General features: G+C 38.6%; 2 protein-coding genes across 2 annotated transcripts; one reads left to right on the plus strand and one right to left on the minus strand.

Annotated features, from left to right (window-relative positions):
- Positions 1-9,604: 9,604 nt before the first annotated feature.
- Positions 9,605-13,156, plus strand: chrm2b (cholinergic receptor, muscarinic 2b). The gene is made up of 2 exons (XM_066649964.1): positions 9,605-10,424; positions 11,684-13,156. The coding sequence occupies exons 1-2, from the start codon at positions 9,605-9,607 to the stop codon at positions 12,244-12,246; spliced, it is 1,383 nt and encodes a 460-aa protein (XP_066506061.1). The 3' UTR covers positions 12,247-13,156.
- A 309-nt stretch (positions 13,157-13,465) lies between these two features.
- Positions 13,466-15,706, minus strand: fbxl14a (F-box and leucine-rich repeat protein 14a). Its single transcript, XM_066649597.1, has one exon. The coding sequence runs from the start codon at positions 15,224-15,226 to the stop codon at positions 14,024-14,026; it is 1,203 nt and encodes a 400-aa protein (XP_066505694.1). The 5' UTR covers positions 15,227-15,706; the 3' UTR covers positions 13,466-14,023.
- Between the last annotated feature and the right edge of the window lie 899 nt (positions 15,707-16,605).

Here is a 16,605-nt window from a genome sequence, read left to right on the forward strand (position 1 = left end):
AGGGGTGACCCTATCAGCCATAAAAGGAGAAGTTGGTAATTCCATGTTTGTGATTTCTAGAATATTGTATCATTAAAACATCACAAACTCATTTAATTCCCCTAAGAAGTCTGGTTGCTCATGAAATGCAAGTGAGGACATGATAATACATAGAATCTTCATGGGGAATTGGTTCAGCACTACAGCTGAAATTGCTCACCAGTTCAGCACTGAACAGGGAAAGAATCTGTTTCAAAGTTTAAGAGCATTTGGACTGAAAGCCCACTCCACAGTGACCAAACTTCTCATTAGCAGAAAGAATCAAAAGGTGAGACTAACCTTTGCTGAAGAGTATGTGTGGACAGAGAAGTGGTTCAGAGTTCTCTTTAGTGATGAAAGCAAGTTTAATTTATTTGGGTATGATGGGAAGTATTGTTTATCGACAAACTGGGAAAAGGCTGAATCCAAAGTATGTAAAGAAGTCAGTGAAAGGTGCAGGAGGATATGTCATGTTTTTTTTTTTTTTCAGCAGCAAGAGTTGGACCCCTCATACAGCTACATGGCAGAGTAAATGCAAGTGTGTATCAGAACATCCAACAACGCGTGGTTACTTCCTTGCATTCATCACTCAACCAGCCAGCAATTTTCATGCAGGACAATCCCCTCATGTCACACTGCAAAACCAGTAAAGCAGTTAATTGAATATAAAACATTGAAACAATGAAATGGCCAGTCCAGAGTCCTGATCTAAGCCAATAGAAAATCATTGGTGACCAAGTTATAGCAAAGAAACCCACAACTGTCACTGGACTGTGGAAGAGACTGCAAGAAGAGTGGACCAAAATCAGTGTGAGACTAGTGATGTCCTGTAGCCACAGATGCTGAAGTCATTGAAAGCAACAGCCTGTACACTTCCTACTGATCGGTGACTGTTGTAACTTTCAGAAAATGTAGTTGTAATCGTTCTGTGCTACAGTCATTGCTGTTCTCTAAGATCATTGGGTGTTCTGCAAAATAAAGGTTTTATGTTAAACATCTTAGTAATTTTATAAACCTGTTCTAGTGGCACGGTGTGCCCCTTACAAATACTCTTCAAGCCTGAGGTCCAGAGCCTACCCAGAATCACTGGGAGCAAGGTCGTGAACATAACCTGGAGGGGGCGCCAGTCTGTCACAGGGCAACACACATTCACACCTATGGAAACTTTTGAGTTGGACTTTACTTAATATATAGAAATACTAACTTGTTTTCCACTACATTGTCCCTTAAAATAGATATTGCAAATGAGAACTTAATTTCCTTTTAAATGATTATTCTGGATAAAGGATTATGACAATGTAAAAAAAATGCATTTTGAGAACGTGTCATTATTATGGGGAAAATTCATTATTTGTAGTAAATAATTTAGATATGTCTAGTTTTACTTTTCAAGGGTAAGGTTGTGTAATTTGGAATATTAAGTAATTTTGAGAGTAATTTTTTATATATTTTTGACCAGAAATTGAGAATAGTGCCAAAATTATTAATTATAAATTACTTAGAATTAGGTTAAAATGTACCTGGTATTATATCATTGAGGAATTGTCTCTCATACTAGTCCCAGTAAAATTGATGTATAAATTCCAAAAGTTATTTCACTCCTTTAGAAACAATTTAACATACACATTCGTCAGTAATATTTAAGGGACTATGTTTATTGTAATTTTACAAATCTGCTGAGATCAGGAGTATAATTCATAGTCTCACTACTCCAGTGGATTGTTCTAGTGCCACACTCTGGCCGAGAGTGAAAATACAGCCTGAGGTGGGTTTACTATCACATCTCCAATGGGGGGCGCTCACAGTGCATCCGATACAGTCCTAAAAGTCTCCTACCAAGGACTTTGTTGTGGAAATTTTCGTAAGGTTCTCAAACCATGTATATGTCATTATCATAATTCAGAATATTATTTAAAAGACAATTTTTATTTTCTGATTCCGTACATGTGGTGTTTCCATTTTATGGCATTTGGTGGACCCTCGTCCAAGGCATCTTACAATTTTAATGTCGTGTCAGAGGGAGATACAGCATTTCTTACGGGGTTTCCTGCCCAGAGGGCAAAACCTTCACATTCTTGTCATATTCTGAACCCTGTAAATACTAAGGTTTGTGTTCTTTTACTCTATAAGGGTCCTTCATGTCCGTTTTTAGTATTTTAGTTTTTCCAGTGTCCTTAGACGTTTCTTGGAATTGCACGGAATTGTTTTTGTCCCCCATAGAAAGTACATAAGTGCATACATAAGAAACTGCCATAAGTACATAAAATGTGTGCAGAAAATGTGTGATAAATTGTAAAAATAAAATGACCCCTCTGTAGTCTTTGGAAGCTAATATTGCTTCTCAGGATTTATCTATTTATGTCTCATTTTCACACAAGCCCAATTTTCTAACTAACTATTTCTGCAAATAGTCGTATAAATGGGTGAATACATCTGAGAATATTGTTTTCTTATTTTTATGTTCAAAAACACACAATGAAGACTTAAATTCACTTAAATTTAAGAATCCTAAACGATGCTTGGACTGAACAACCTGTTATTACTTTAACTTTATAGAGGTATGCAAACCCATTTAATTGCTGGTATTTCCTCACTACAATACCCAGAATGCATTGCACAAATGTAGCTGACAACTAACACAGATGTGTTTTCTGGCTACTTAGCAGGAAAGTTAGCCATATGTCTTCCTTCTGCATTAACCAGCTTAGTGTGGAAAATTTCAAACATCACGCCCCCTGTTTTAGCTGGAAAGGAACTGAAAGCAGAACCTCTTGAGACTATAGTGGCACCACAGTAAGAGGTGCGCAGACATGTTTATAACAAATATAGTACAGAGTAAATTGTTCAAATGGTTGGATTGCTCCTTTAATACACCGACTGCAGATTGTCAAATATGTCAAGAAGCCCCTATCAGTCTACTCTTTAACCCTTCATAGTTGCAGGGTGTATATCTAAGAAAAGGAGCTTGGTGTTTTATTCTCTTGCTGATGGTCTGTGGCCCCAAGACACTCCAAGGACCAGCCAAGCAATTTGTTAACAAAAAGTAGGACCCTGCCTTGTGTCTCGGTGCTTGTAATGAGGTGTTTGGACAGTACACTTTGACAAATTTTCCATAGTGCAGCTGGCATTCTTCAGCATGGCTTCACCCCATGCTTTCCAGTGAGAGATTCATGAACAGCCTTCTGTTGATCTTGACTTTCCTTGAAGAACGGGGAAATGGACACCATCACCATCTACATGGATCAGGAATATCAATTTGCATTGATATCATTACCCCGTAGTGCTTGCTGGAGGTGCAGATTTGAGCCCTGAGTGAAGGAGGTCCATTTAAAGCTTAGCTGGAGTCAGTTATAAATCCAACCATCTGAGGAATGTCCCTCCCACTTCTCACCAACATACATATCTTTGGATGAAATAAACACACATGAGCACCGTCTCTCCAAGTTCATGACAGAACAACGATTGGATCAGGTTTGGTCAATGAATTTAGTCAGCACTGATCTGATCTGTTCATGGTCTTCACAAAACAAGTTTATAAGTGAATTTTGTTTAAGGACATAGCAGAAGGTTTATCATGTCCCAATGCACAGCAGGCCTGTAGTATGAAAACAGGCCTGTGACCCATCATAGACACCACGGCTAAGCCTTTAGCATCAGAAATACTTTCAATGTCAAAGCAAAGTTTGGCAAGAGATGTAAAGACCACTGAAATAAAAACACGTGGAAGAATTTCCAGGCACCCACAGTAAGAGGTGAATCAGACATCCAAGTCATTTTGGGTAGGGGAGGGGTGTGTTGGACCTGAAGAATCACTACAGAAATTAAGTACAAGACAAAAGTCAGTTTCAGAAAAAACACAGGTAACTGTATTTAACAGAAAATTACACAGTTCTAAAGTTCTAAATATTAAATACTACATAACGTCAAAACTGTCCCGCTTTTATAGGCTCCTTACACACTTCATTAAGTTTTATTTTCACTAAGTATCTGCAGAGATATTTTTTTCTCCCCACATCTCTGAAGCTTATTTAACCACACTGGTTACATTTTCTTCTTTTCATTCAGCAATGTTGGGGGTCTTGGTTCTCCTCTTTCACCTCCTTTCAGACCCACAGCATTAAATTACTTCTAATAACAGAGAAGATACAAACAGGTGTGGATTTTTCAGATCTAAAACAAAGGTGCAAGCATCGTGTACTGTTGGTGGTCTCCCAGGTTTTGCATGACTTTTATGAGTCCCATTTTCTCTGTTCCTTTAAAAAAATGTTTCTTCCTCATTGTATTATATCTACTTTCATCCTGAAAATAAGCATGACTGTATTCTAAAAGGAGGGTTCTCTGATTGGTGCAGTTCTGTAAAACATTCTTTAAAGTTTTTTCCCCACTGAAATGGGTTATCCTATATCTTTAGAAATATTGCTTTATAAATGAAGTATTTGCCTCTCACAGTAACTAAATGATTGCACTTATATCCTTCAGTACACTTATCACTCAAACAAAAGTGAACAGAACTGCAAGGGAATGTTTTCATACATCCAGCATCTCTCAGCACATAAACCTCCTATAGACACTACACTGATTAACCATAACATTATGACCACCACCTTGTTCCTATACTGACTGCTCATTGTCTCAACACACTGACCATACAAGAGCACTTTGTAGTTCTACAATTACAGATTGTAGTTCATCTGTTGCTCTACATTCGTTGTTTGCCCAGATTCACCCTGCCCTTCAAGGGCCCTCATTTGTTATGAATGTACACTCTTTTCTAAATCTAGAAATAATGAAACTGTATACAGTAGTGAACATCTTCCACTGCTCCACAGCGCAGTTCTGAGGGTGTAAGATGTTATTAACCTCTAGCTGATGCTGAGTGTTGAGCATGGTGACCTTAAAGCTCACAGTGCTTTAGAGAGTTCCATTTCATGTGTTTTCTGTACGATTATATGAGCTGTGTATGCACAACCGAACATCCGTGTCCAGAATGGGCTGCACCATAAAGTAGCTGAATTCACTCGTTATAAGGAGTGTCTACAAACATTTAGACATATGGTGTATATAAAGAGAGGGAGGTAATGGTATTAAAAATTTACAAACCCATCAAATTTGTATTTAATGACATGGACCTCAGTAAATATTTAATGTTAATTACTGTCTTTCAATCTTACTGTTTTCTCTCAGTTTATTTTATTTTATTTTCTTCCTTTATTCCCTTCTTTCTTCCTTACAACTTCATTCCATCTTTTCTTTTTTTTCATTTTGTGCTGTCTTTAGGACAAAGAGATGTTGTTCCGTTTACAATGTTTACACATGTTGAATTTATGACACTGTCTGTGTTCTTGAGAACTAGATGAGGAAAGAAAACACAGAACTTAAGGCTGTCTCTTCAGCTCCTTACGCCCCCATGAGCAAAGAGAGAGAGAGAGAGAGAGAGAGAGAGAGAGAGAGAGAGAGTGTGTGTGTGTGTGTGTGTGTGTGTGTGTGTGTGTGTGTGTGTGTGTGTGTGTGTGTTCAGTGCCTCTATCTCCACTCACTGAGCTCTTCATTCACTCTGACACCACACACGTCGAGATGGAGCCTCACTGCACTTTCACTTGTTCCATTTAAACTCTGTGGTGAAGGTCACAGTGAGAGAGAAAGATACGAGGACAGCTCTTGGGGCCTGTACTTTAATTCTAAATTCCATCCTAAATTTCTACTTTAGGTAAGTCCTCGGCATACATACAACTCGTTTATAAAAAAAGTGTTTATGAACTGTGCTGCTGCTGGTAACTTGTTTTCTTCTACTGAGGTTTTATAAATGACCACTTAAACAGAATTTGAACTTATCATCTTTCTTTAAAATCAAATCTCAATTTATGGAGGTTTTATAAACGAGGACCTTCCCAGGGGCCACCCTCTGGGAGAACAACTCCAAGAGGAGGATAGCTTTGTTTTAAAACATTGAAATATGTCTGTTCATGCAGACCAGGATTTGAGATCAATGCAATGTTAACGCTAAAATACACAGCCACAAAGTTAACTGCTTATTTCATGCACAATGCTTTTAACATCTTAACAACTTCAGACATGTTATTAATAAAAAATAATGACTGTCAGTGGAGGGGTATTTTATATATTGGGGGAAAATTTAAATACATGTCATAACTTTAGCACAGTCATTTTTATATTTTTTCCATCCCCCTCCATGTTAAATTCAGCCTATAAACAGTTAAAATGCTATAAAATCTTCAGAAATGTGTTCTCTAGAAAATGTATATTTAGTTTCACATGAAAAACCAATATGGCCAGAGAATTCTAAACATTGCTTACACAATTTAATTTTTAAGCATTTAAATGGTTGGTTGAGTTCTATTTAATTGCCTTGTCCTCAGAGCCCTTGAAAAACATTGGAAAATGTGCTGTGATATCATTATAAAAACATAGATTAATTATCATTTGCATATTAACCTAACTATGGTGATTAAATAAACTGATACTATTTCCAGAGTGGGTTTAATGGAATTTTTAATACTAAAAGTGAAACATGACACTGATAATATCCAATAAGACCCACATACACATTAGAGTAGACATTTTATTACCAGTTCTCATACTGGAGTTCTTTGTCATATCACTGAGATATTCCTCACGTAGCTGTCTGTGAGAACATGGTACATATGTGTAAAATGAAAACGTCAATTTTTAAACTTGATTTGAACAAATGATCTGAATCCTACCGTTTTTACTGTTCACTTAACATTGCTCCTCTTTGTTAACATATGAACATTTTCCTCATTGGCCTCTTTATATTAACACTGACATTAACCTCATACTGGGTACGAGTGCGTGGTTTCTGTGTGGCTGTAGGTAAGGGGGATAAATTATACATTAGTAAATGTTGAAACAACGAGCTGTGTTATCACTCTCACTTTAAAATGGCAGCCAGACACTAAGTGCTCCAGCAAGATGACAGGCCTAATTCACATACCAATGTCATTTCACAGTAGCTCACCATAATATTATGAGCTCTGTCTCTATCTCAACAGGGCTGGTATTCCACTATTTACATTTGAGAGATTTAGATACTATACACAGACAAGCATGAACCTTGGCACCTGAAAAAGGTGTGGATATGATTTCTTCTTGTGGATATTCAAAACTTACTAATGGATGATAGAGTATCTAACTGCCCACACACACACAGGAACACAGTTTGCCTTTATATAATTTCAGTGATTTTTATGTGTAATGTTATATATATCAGCACAGAGCTTTCTCCTTGACCCTAGAGTTGTCAGTTGCCCTGTAGTGATTATCTTAAGTTTATTTAATTAGTTTTACCATGAGATTAATGTAGTTAAACAATAATGGACATATTAGGTTTCAATTTATGATTATGCAAACTGAATGCCAGTATTTCTATGGGTTTTTAATGCAGGAATCAAGGAATTCATATTCTTATTAATTTATATTGTGTCATATGTCTTCAGCACTGTATGATTTACCTGTTGTTTTCACCAAATTTATATCAAGATAAATTCTGATGAATCTGTAAACAAGACTAAAATCACACTTAATATTTAAACTAGCAACACAAACTGTTCCGATTCATGATCCAGAAAACTCAGACAAATTGCTAGTCCAGCTGTAACCAGCTATAGTAAAAGCTGATTAACAGTAGGCATTGTTAGCTAGCTAGACGCAGGGTTGTGCTAAACGTGGTAAACCAGCAAAACAGTTAACATTCTAATCATTCAAGGATGTAAAATTTTGTTTGTTAAAAACGAACACCTTTAAAACAGTACTACTATATAAACAACTGTTTCATTTAACAACATTAGTCGTTGGAATTTTAACCGTTTTATCCCTGAAGCTATGTCCTGTGTGAATTTTTTTTTCCATACTACCAAGAATTTCCTAAACCTAATCCCAAACCCAACAAATTTAGAAATATATATATATATCCTATTCATGACCCAACATAGACACAAAGACACAAAAAAACACAAAATGAACCACTGTTCTTTACGCTGTCAAATATAGACTCCAAAGTATGATGGTGAACAGACTGCTCAGCGGTGCAATCTGGAAAACATTCTATAGCACCCCATTAACCTATGAGCATAAAGCCATAAAAAACACTGATTAATTCTGTTTTCACCAACCTGACACAGTCTAAAAGCAGAGAACAAACATGTTTGATCAGTCATTTTCCTTGACAAAAGGTCTATACTGAATAAATAAAAGAAAAGTCAACATATTAGTCAGGTGAAATCTGAGGCTATATTCTTCAAATCACTGTACTTATAACTGGGCTAATTTATCAGCACATTTGAAGCTAATATTTATTTCTTTGAACATAGAATGTTCATAAAGGATTGCAGTATATGAAACGTTCAGTGCTTGTTTGACACCTTATATTGTATTTTCATTAGTATCCCACGCACACACACACCTGGTCTCTTTTCACTTGCTGTCAGTCATGGTCCATGTTGGGTAGAAGGGAATTAAAAGTAGGGTCACCCACTATTTGACAAACAAACTCTCACTTAATAATAGGGGATGGAGAAGGGGTGGCACAGAAATCTTTATCAATGTTGTTTGATTACACAATTTGGTAAACAGGACAACGAAGATTAAGGCCTCTCAGCCAAAACACCAGACTTCTGCAGCAATAGTGTGCTAAAATGTGTTGCTGGTTTGACTTCATGAACTCAACAAAACCCATCAGAATGTAGCCGCAGTACTGTGGTAAGTGTGGCTGATTTAAATTTATATTTAAGGCATTTAGCAGATGCTCTTATCCAGAGTGACCTACAGAGTTGCTACGTGTTCAGCTGGAGTTTGTATTAGAGCTTAAAATACCCTTGAGCTCAGATACTGCCAGGGTAAGGCCAGCGCTGACACCTAGAAGGAAAATAAAAGAATAGAGAATTATCACAGTATAAGTGCAATAACAAGCAATAGTTCTGTGTTCTCACTTAGAAAGAAGGCAGGATATACAACAAAGAGTTTCAACAAATGCTTAGTGCTCACTTACGTAATTCAGGAAGAGATGAGTCTTCAGTCTGCATTGGAAGACTGCGAGAGAGTCTTCTGTTTGGAGAGCCAATGGGAGTGCATTCTTGGTGCCAGGACAGAGGAATCTTGTCGCTTGTCTTCCATGTGTCTTGCCAGGTTGTGGGTCAAGTTGGGCTGTACTTAAAGCTCAAAGGGCTCAAGGCACAGATCAGCTCTTGACCATTACCATAAGGTAGGGAGGGGCTCGTCCATACTTGGCTTTGTAGGCAAGCATCAGTTTTAAATCTGATGTGGGCGGCTGACAGGAAGCCAGTGAAGGGTGTGCAGCAGAGGAGTAACATAAGTGAACATGGGAATGTTGAAGACAAGTTGTGCTGCTGAACTTTGGTTTGACCTCATTATCTACATCATCAACACAACACACCAGAATGTTGCAACGATACCATGCTACTCAAAAAGAAACTTGATATGTGTTGAAATGTTATCTTTGTTGATGAAGTGTACAATGTATGATGATGTGTTTTATATTCTGTACTAAAGGTCATAATGTGGAGATCTTGAGCGCACAAAACAAGAGAAGATGAACTTTACAAACTTTACAATCCATGATGGAAGCCAAAACTACACCAATGTGAGCAGTCCTAAAGGATACACACTGCCTGAGCAGGTTCTCGTCGTTCTGGGTCTGAGCGCCTTGAGTCTGATCACAATTATTGGCAACATTCTCGTCATTGTGTCCATCAAGGTCAATAAGAACCTCCAGACAGTCAATAATTACTTTCTCTTTAGTCTAGCATGTGCTGACCTGATCATTGGCTTGTTCTCCATGAACCTCTACACAGTCTACATTGTGACTGGCCATTGGCCTTTGGGGCCTGTTGTCTGTGACCTGTGGTTAGCTCTTGATTATGTGGCAAGCAATGCCTCTGTGATGAACCTCCTCATCATCAGCTTTGACCGCTACTTCTGTGTCACCAAGCCCCTCACCTATCCAGTGCAGAGGACTACCAAAATGGCAGGTTTGATGATCGCTGCAGCCTGGATCCTGTCCTTCATTCTGTGGGCTCCAGCCATCCTCTTCTGGCAGTTCATTGTAGGCAAGCGCACCCTGAAGATGAATGAATGTAAAATTCAATTTTTCTCCAATGCAGCTGTCACCTTTGGCACAGCCATAGCTGCCTTCTACCTGCCTGTGGTTATTATGAGCGTTTTGTACTGGCAGATCTCTAAAGCCAGCCGCAGCCGCATGAGGAGAGAGAGAGGAAGGGTGTGTGGCACTGGCCAGGACACCAGGATTCAGCCCATGTCAAGCTCTGAGGGGAGTGAAGCAAGGACACAAAGCCAGAGAATTGAGGACATGGTCAGAGCAGGACAACACAGTGGTTCAGATGCCACTACAGGTAGGTTACCAAATTAGTCACAGCTCTGCAGTGACTTTAAACAATCATCCTGTCATATTTTTACAGTTTAATCTCTTTCACATTTGAACAAACTCAGAAATTCAGAATATATTTAGTGTCTGTTAAGTGTGCTTCTTTTTATAAGTAAATAAAATGTATAGTCTCCAATTTAGCAATTTGCAAACTGTATACCATTGTTGCCTTATGCTGTAGAGTTGTTAACTTGCCTTAAATAAATGTGTGGATTCTGTCATTTTGTGACATATCATTATTTATAAAAATCGACAAAGACAGCAGGCGCTGCTGTTTTAACCATGCGGTGTACTTTGTCCATGATAATACCTACCATACAATGCTACACATCACATTTTAAATTTGACTACATGAAATGATGTCATATGAAGCTTGTTGGGGAGTGTGTTAGACATGATCTTTGCAAAAAGCTAATTGCAAACTGGGTGGCATGTTGACGCTGCTCTTCAGAATCTTGGGAGTACTTGGTTCAAACCCCACCATTTAAGTTACTGTCTGAGAAAATTGGTGTGTTCTCCCTGTGTGTGTGTGGGTTTCCTTTGTGTGCTTAGGGTCACTGTATATATCCAGAAATAGTAATTTTTCAGGAGAAGGAAAAAACCTTAACTTTCAGTGGAAAAATATTTTATTCCAACTAATTTTGGAGCATTTCTATTGGTCTATTCATCATACACATTTTCTCAGTGTGAAGGACAGCTGCTGTGTTCAAATGATGCAACAAACTAAAAATCCACAAAAATGAAGTGGAATGGAAAGTGACAATATATTGGTAGGTGGATTGGCTGTGTGAAATCGCCCACGTGTCAGAGTATGTGACTTGTTGAGTGTGTTATGCCCTGTGATGGCCTCGTGCCCTGTACAGTGTGTGTTCCTGTGACTTTGAAGTCATTTCCAGTAATTTTGAATAGGCTTCAGACCCACCCTGACCTTGAACAGGATGGCACTCCACATTACAGAACAAGAATGAATACATGCAAATTCCTGTGTAAAACAAAACAGTCAGACTTCAGACACTACAGTCTTGTTATAGATGAGTACATTTATGTAGTTTTGGGGATTCCACCACTTTAAAATTAATTGCATTTATAGTATAATTTGACATGCATTTTTATTAAGAATACTGCTTCTGAGAAATGTATTCTGAGCTCATTGGATCTTTTAAAAAAATAATCTGGCATATGGCAACTATGCAGAAATAATGTTTAACATCATTACCCTTTCCCCAGGTGAAGACAGAGAGAGTGAAAATGACTCAACATCTGACAGTGTTATGGCCTCATCCAATCAGAGAGGTGAAGACGTTTCTGTAGAAACTAATGGCATCAAGAGCTGCCCAGCTAAAACCTCATCCCAAGTGAAAGCAAGCTGGGCCAAACTGACTTGCTTTACAGCTTCCAGAAAGGGTGGAGATAGTAGGTATGAACCTGCCAGTGCAAATGAGAAGACCAACAATCGCAAAGAAAGGCAGAGACTGATGGCCTTGATCCTCATGCATCCACACAAGAAGAAGAGGAAGAGTATGTCCTCCAGAGAGAGAAAGGTTACAAGAACGATAATGGCCATTCTGGTAGCCTTTGTTGTCACATGGACACCATACAATGTAATGGTATTGATCAACACCTTCTGCGATTCCTGCATCCCTGATTCCATGTGGGTTTTTGGCTATTGGCTGTGCTACATCAACAGCACGGTTAACCCAGCTTGTTATGCTTTATGCAACGTAACTTTCAAGAACACCTTCAAACAATTGTTGATGTGCAAGTACAAAAACATTCGCACAATCAGATAAAGCAATGACAAGGGCTTTCGTTGTCAAAGCCTGCATGCATATTGTATTAAAAAGTATAGAGAAAAAAAGTTCTGGATCAGTATTCATAAAATATTAGTAAGAGTGCTGTTTATGGATCAGACTTTTCCAGCAACAGCACTGACATTAGTAGGCATTCATGTATGTTTAGAGCTTGTAGAGAGGACGCCACATGCAGTCTGGAAAATGATGACGACGATGATTTAAATCAACAGCAGTAGAGAAGGGAAAACAAAAAAAGCACAATGCCCCACAGCAGGGGACACCCAGTGAAGCAAGGAAACCATGAAGTGAATTAAAGTATGAGCACAGATGTTATACGTGAGCTAAATTTGCTTTTCATTTTTGTAACTGTTGTGTGAACATGACACTGAATAGAGCAGGCTGGTACCAAACAACAGCTACATAACAGATAATTAACTATTTAATACCTTTAGTGAAATGATGAGATACATGATCTTCACAGTGGTTATAGTCCAGTACATAGCAAATATATATGCCTCTGAACATATTCAATAATTTAATCATACACCATGTTTGCAGCTTTACCCAAGTTACTACATTAGCAGTTTAATTGCAATGCTTTGCTCCATTAATTAAGGATTTGTTCCTCAGGCAAGATTTGTCTCAGACAAATGTCCACTAATAGACTTTATATGAACTGTGCAGGTGTGATATACTATGTTTAAGAAATCCATTTATACTGATTTTATTATAAAAAAAAACAGATCAATTATTTTATTTGTTTGAGGGGTGTTAAAATCATGAGTGCAAGTAAATATTAACTGGTGTAACAAAAACCCCAAGACATTTAAATAAAATAAAGAGCTGTTAAACCAACAGTGAAAGTGCATGTTTAGTAGAAAGCTAGAGGAAACACAGGAATCTGACATTTCACTCATCCAAATTCTAAACACACTAATGAACCAGCCAGTGTGATCTACACAATTTAGTTAAAGCTCTTTTAAATGAGCCCCTATCCTTTGTCAAGCATTGTACTTGAAGCTCATTAAGGACCACTGTGTTTTGTACACCTATACTCATTTCCCCCATTTTAATAAAATAGTTTTATAAGACTATTATAAAAGACATCTAGAATGAATCCAGTCTGGATAGAAAAATCATGTTTCATCTGAAACAAATTAATATAATTTCCTTGCTCTGAGCATCACTTCCAAATTCTCAAGAAACAACCAATTTCAAAAACAATTTTAATTTTTTAGCATAGGAAAATAAACAGACGTTCCAGACATTATCTTACAAATGAGTTGACCATTTACACTTTATATATAATTTTTTTGTTTTTACAAAGTTTTAAATTGCATATGTTTATCTTACTAAGAAGGACCAATACAAACTAATGACTGTTCTTTCCCCCAAATCATGTTGAAACCATTATCTCCTGAAACATCCAACCACGTTTTATCTTAAGAGCAATAATGAAGGTGAGGACGAGGCTAATACTTTAAGGCATTGACAAAAATCTTCTTGTCAGTATAATCAAGTCAGACAGAGAATGTGATATATTTCCGAACAGGCCCTAAAAACATTTGACTAACCACTTACTAATCGAGAAGCAATTAACAAATATAAACTTTCTGACAATAACACAAAAAGATGTTCAGTGTTCTTATTGCATGCCACTCAACTACTCAAACGTCCCTTCACATACATACATACATAATGTGTGTGTGTGTTTTAAGAAGGTGGCAGTAACATATGAGGTAGTACAGACTAAAATGTGATGCCTGATGAGGTATCATCTAACTCTTTCACCTTCAGTCATCTGCCACAGACCTAGGTTCAGCACTTTAAGGCATGGGAGCTGCGTTATCCGCTCTAGTCCCCTCTTAGTGATTTTGGTGCATCCGTACAGGTCGATCCCAGTCAGCTGAGTCAAATGGTCAGCAATGAGCTCAAGCCCCTTGTCTGTAATGCGCACACATTGGCCAATGTTCAAGGTCTTGAGCTCATGCATTTGTCGCACCATTCTGTTGATGCCATCGTCGCTGATGTGACATGAACACAGGGAGAGGGACTTGAGCTGGTAGAGGCCTTGGGCGATGTAGGCCAGGCTCTGGTCTCCCACTTTGTCACAGAATGACACATCCAAACCAAACAACCTGAGAGAGCCCATGGACAGGTGCATGATTCCTGTGTCGCTGATGTTGTCACATGAGCGCAGATTGAGGGTCCATAGCTGCGTCATGTGCGACAGATGGATCATGCCGGCATCAGAAATCCCACCGCAGAAACTGAGGTTCAGGACTTTTAGCTTGCTCAAGCCCTTGGAGATGTGCTTCAGAGACAGGTCAGTCAGTTTCTGACAGTCCTGCAGGGTGAGGTGCTCCAAGCTGAGGCAGCCCTCTGCTGCACTGCGGGTCATGCCAGCCAGGTGCCCAATGCCCACATCAGAAACATGCCTGCAGCTGCGAAGGTTCAGGCTCTTCAGTCTGTGCAAGCCCCATGCAATGAGAAGCAACCCTGTGTTGGTGATGTTGCTGCAGCCACCAAGTTCTAGGAACTCCAGGTTCTTTAGGTACTGCGCAATTCGCCCGAGGCTGGAGTCCGTGATCTGCTTGCATAGGCTCAGGTTGAGAATCCTCAGGCATGGTATATCCTGCACAAACGCATGTCCCAGGCCGTTGTCTGTTAAATTGTAGCATCCACTCAAATTAAGGCTCTCAATGTTTGGCATGCCCTGAATGACGTAGCTCAGACTGCGCCTCAGACTGAGGATCTGCACTTTCTTAATTCCTCGTGTCTGAAGGCTGGGGAATAAAGAAGGGTTTGCTCTTCTGAGGTGAAGTTTAGCTTCCACTCCCCTCCACACTGATTTGTGGTAGGACGCGTCTCTCCACGCCACACAAACCTGTGCAACTCTGCCTTTGCCTTTAACATCCAGGTAGCTAAAAATCATGGCTAAAATCTCTGGAAAAAGGTTTGAAACGTGCGTCTCCATTTCAGCTCCTGGACAAACTCGTGCCTCACCAGGAAAAATTAAATTAGCCTGCTGGCTAACTGAACTTACTTTGCTACTGCCGAATAAAGTTCCCGCACATTAAAATGGTATTTATTTACTCATGCCTCAGATTAAGTTAAGTTTTTCGGCCCTGGATGCTTGAAAGACACCCATATAAGCGACTTTACCTTCATTTAAAACTCACATCTGTTATCTGCGTTGTGTGAAATTAGCTAAGCTAGCTAGCGTTAGCTAAAAAAACAGGCTAACCTTAACGTTACTCAGAAGAAAAGCCGTCTCCTATATAAAGTAAAAACTGTGAGGCATTGTCTGTAAAATTACATTTGGACTAGACGTCCGCGAAAAAAATCACAACTTAGACACTGAAACTATAAAAGAAAATAGATGGTTTTACGAGAAACGAGATTAAAACCGTCGCTGCCCGGCCATTGTAACTATTAGGGAGTCGATCCTAAAAAGAGTCGGTTCTCTTATTCCAGAGCTTTCTTGTTTGGGTATCGAGAATCGACTCCGAACACTCAACAGTCGGGAGTGTGAGATCTGGCACAAAGAGAATGCAAGGAGAAAAAAAACGGGTATAGAAAAGTTATAATGATCTTTTTTTAAGTGTACATAATGGCATAACACATATAAAAGACACGTCTTCATATTTTAACGCACGATAACGATACTGTATTAAAAATTATTGGAAACAAATAAATATAAAATGTATATTGTCGTTTTACTGTGTTCCATTAATAAGAAAATGTGTTGGAGTTTTTCACTTAAAAAATAAAATCATACATGCGTATGTTTGTTTCGAATGAATTGTGTGGAACTGACTCTTCGAATCGACTCTATTGATTTGAACACCGGGAATCAGACCCGGTATCGACTCCTGAACTTCAGGAATCGAACAGCTCCGCTGTGAGACTCATTTCCGGCGGCCTTTGTCTGCTTCTGTTCAAATCTCACTGCGAGGCAACAATGGATCACTAAAACTGAGTTTATTATAAAAAAAGGGTACTGATAGCATCCACTGTTTATTATCTCACTTATAAAATAGAAAACCCCGCGATATTCAACAGAGAAAAGCTTCAGTTCGTTTAATTTAAGGAATTTGACTTTTACAGTCCCCCCTCAGTGGACCGGCCCGTGCTGACGTCACGGGGTCGCAAACGGCCTTTTTCTGTGGTTCCTTTCAGACTCATTTTTTTAATTCTCATTGTAAAAATTTATTTCGATTGTTTCACAATGGTTCACCGAGAGCCTGGTATTTTTGAAGTCTTACTTTCTTGGGTTTATGCTTCAGATTTTCTTGTGGATAGGGCAGGGTGTTTACTGTGAATATTATGCTAAAGCTATCTAACACAGACGTC

Source organism: Hoplias malabaricus, chromosome 17 (assembly GCF_029633855.1).
Source record: "Hoplias malabaricus isolate fHopMal1 chromosome 17, fHopMal1.hap1, whole genome shotgun sequence".
NCBI lineage: Eukaryota > Metazoa > Chordata > Actinopteri > Characiformes > Erythrinidae > Hoplias > Hoplias malabaricus.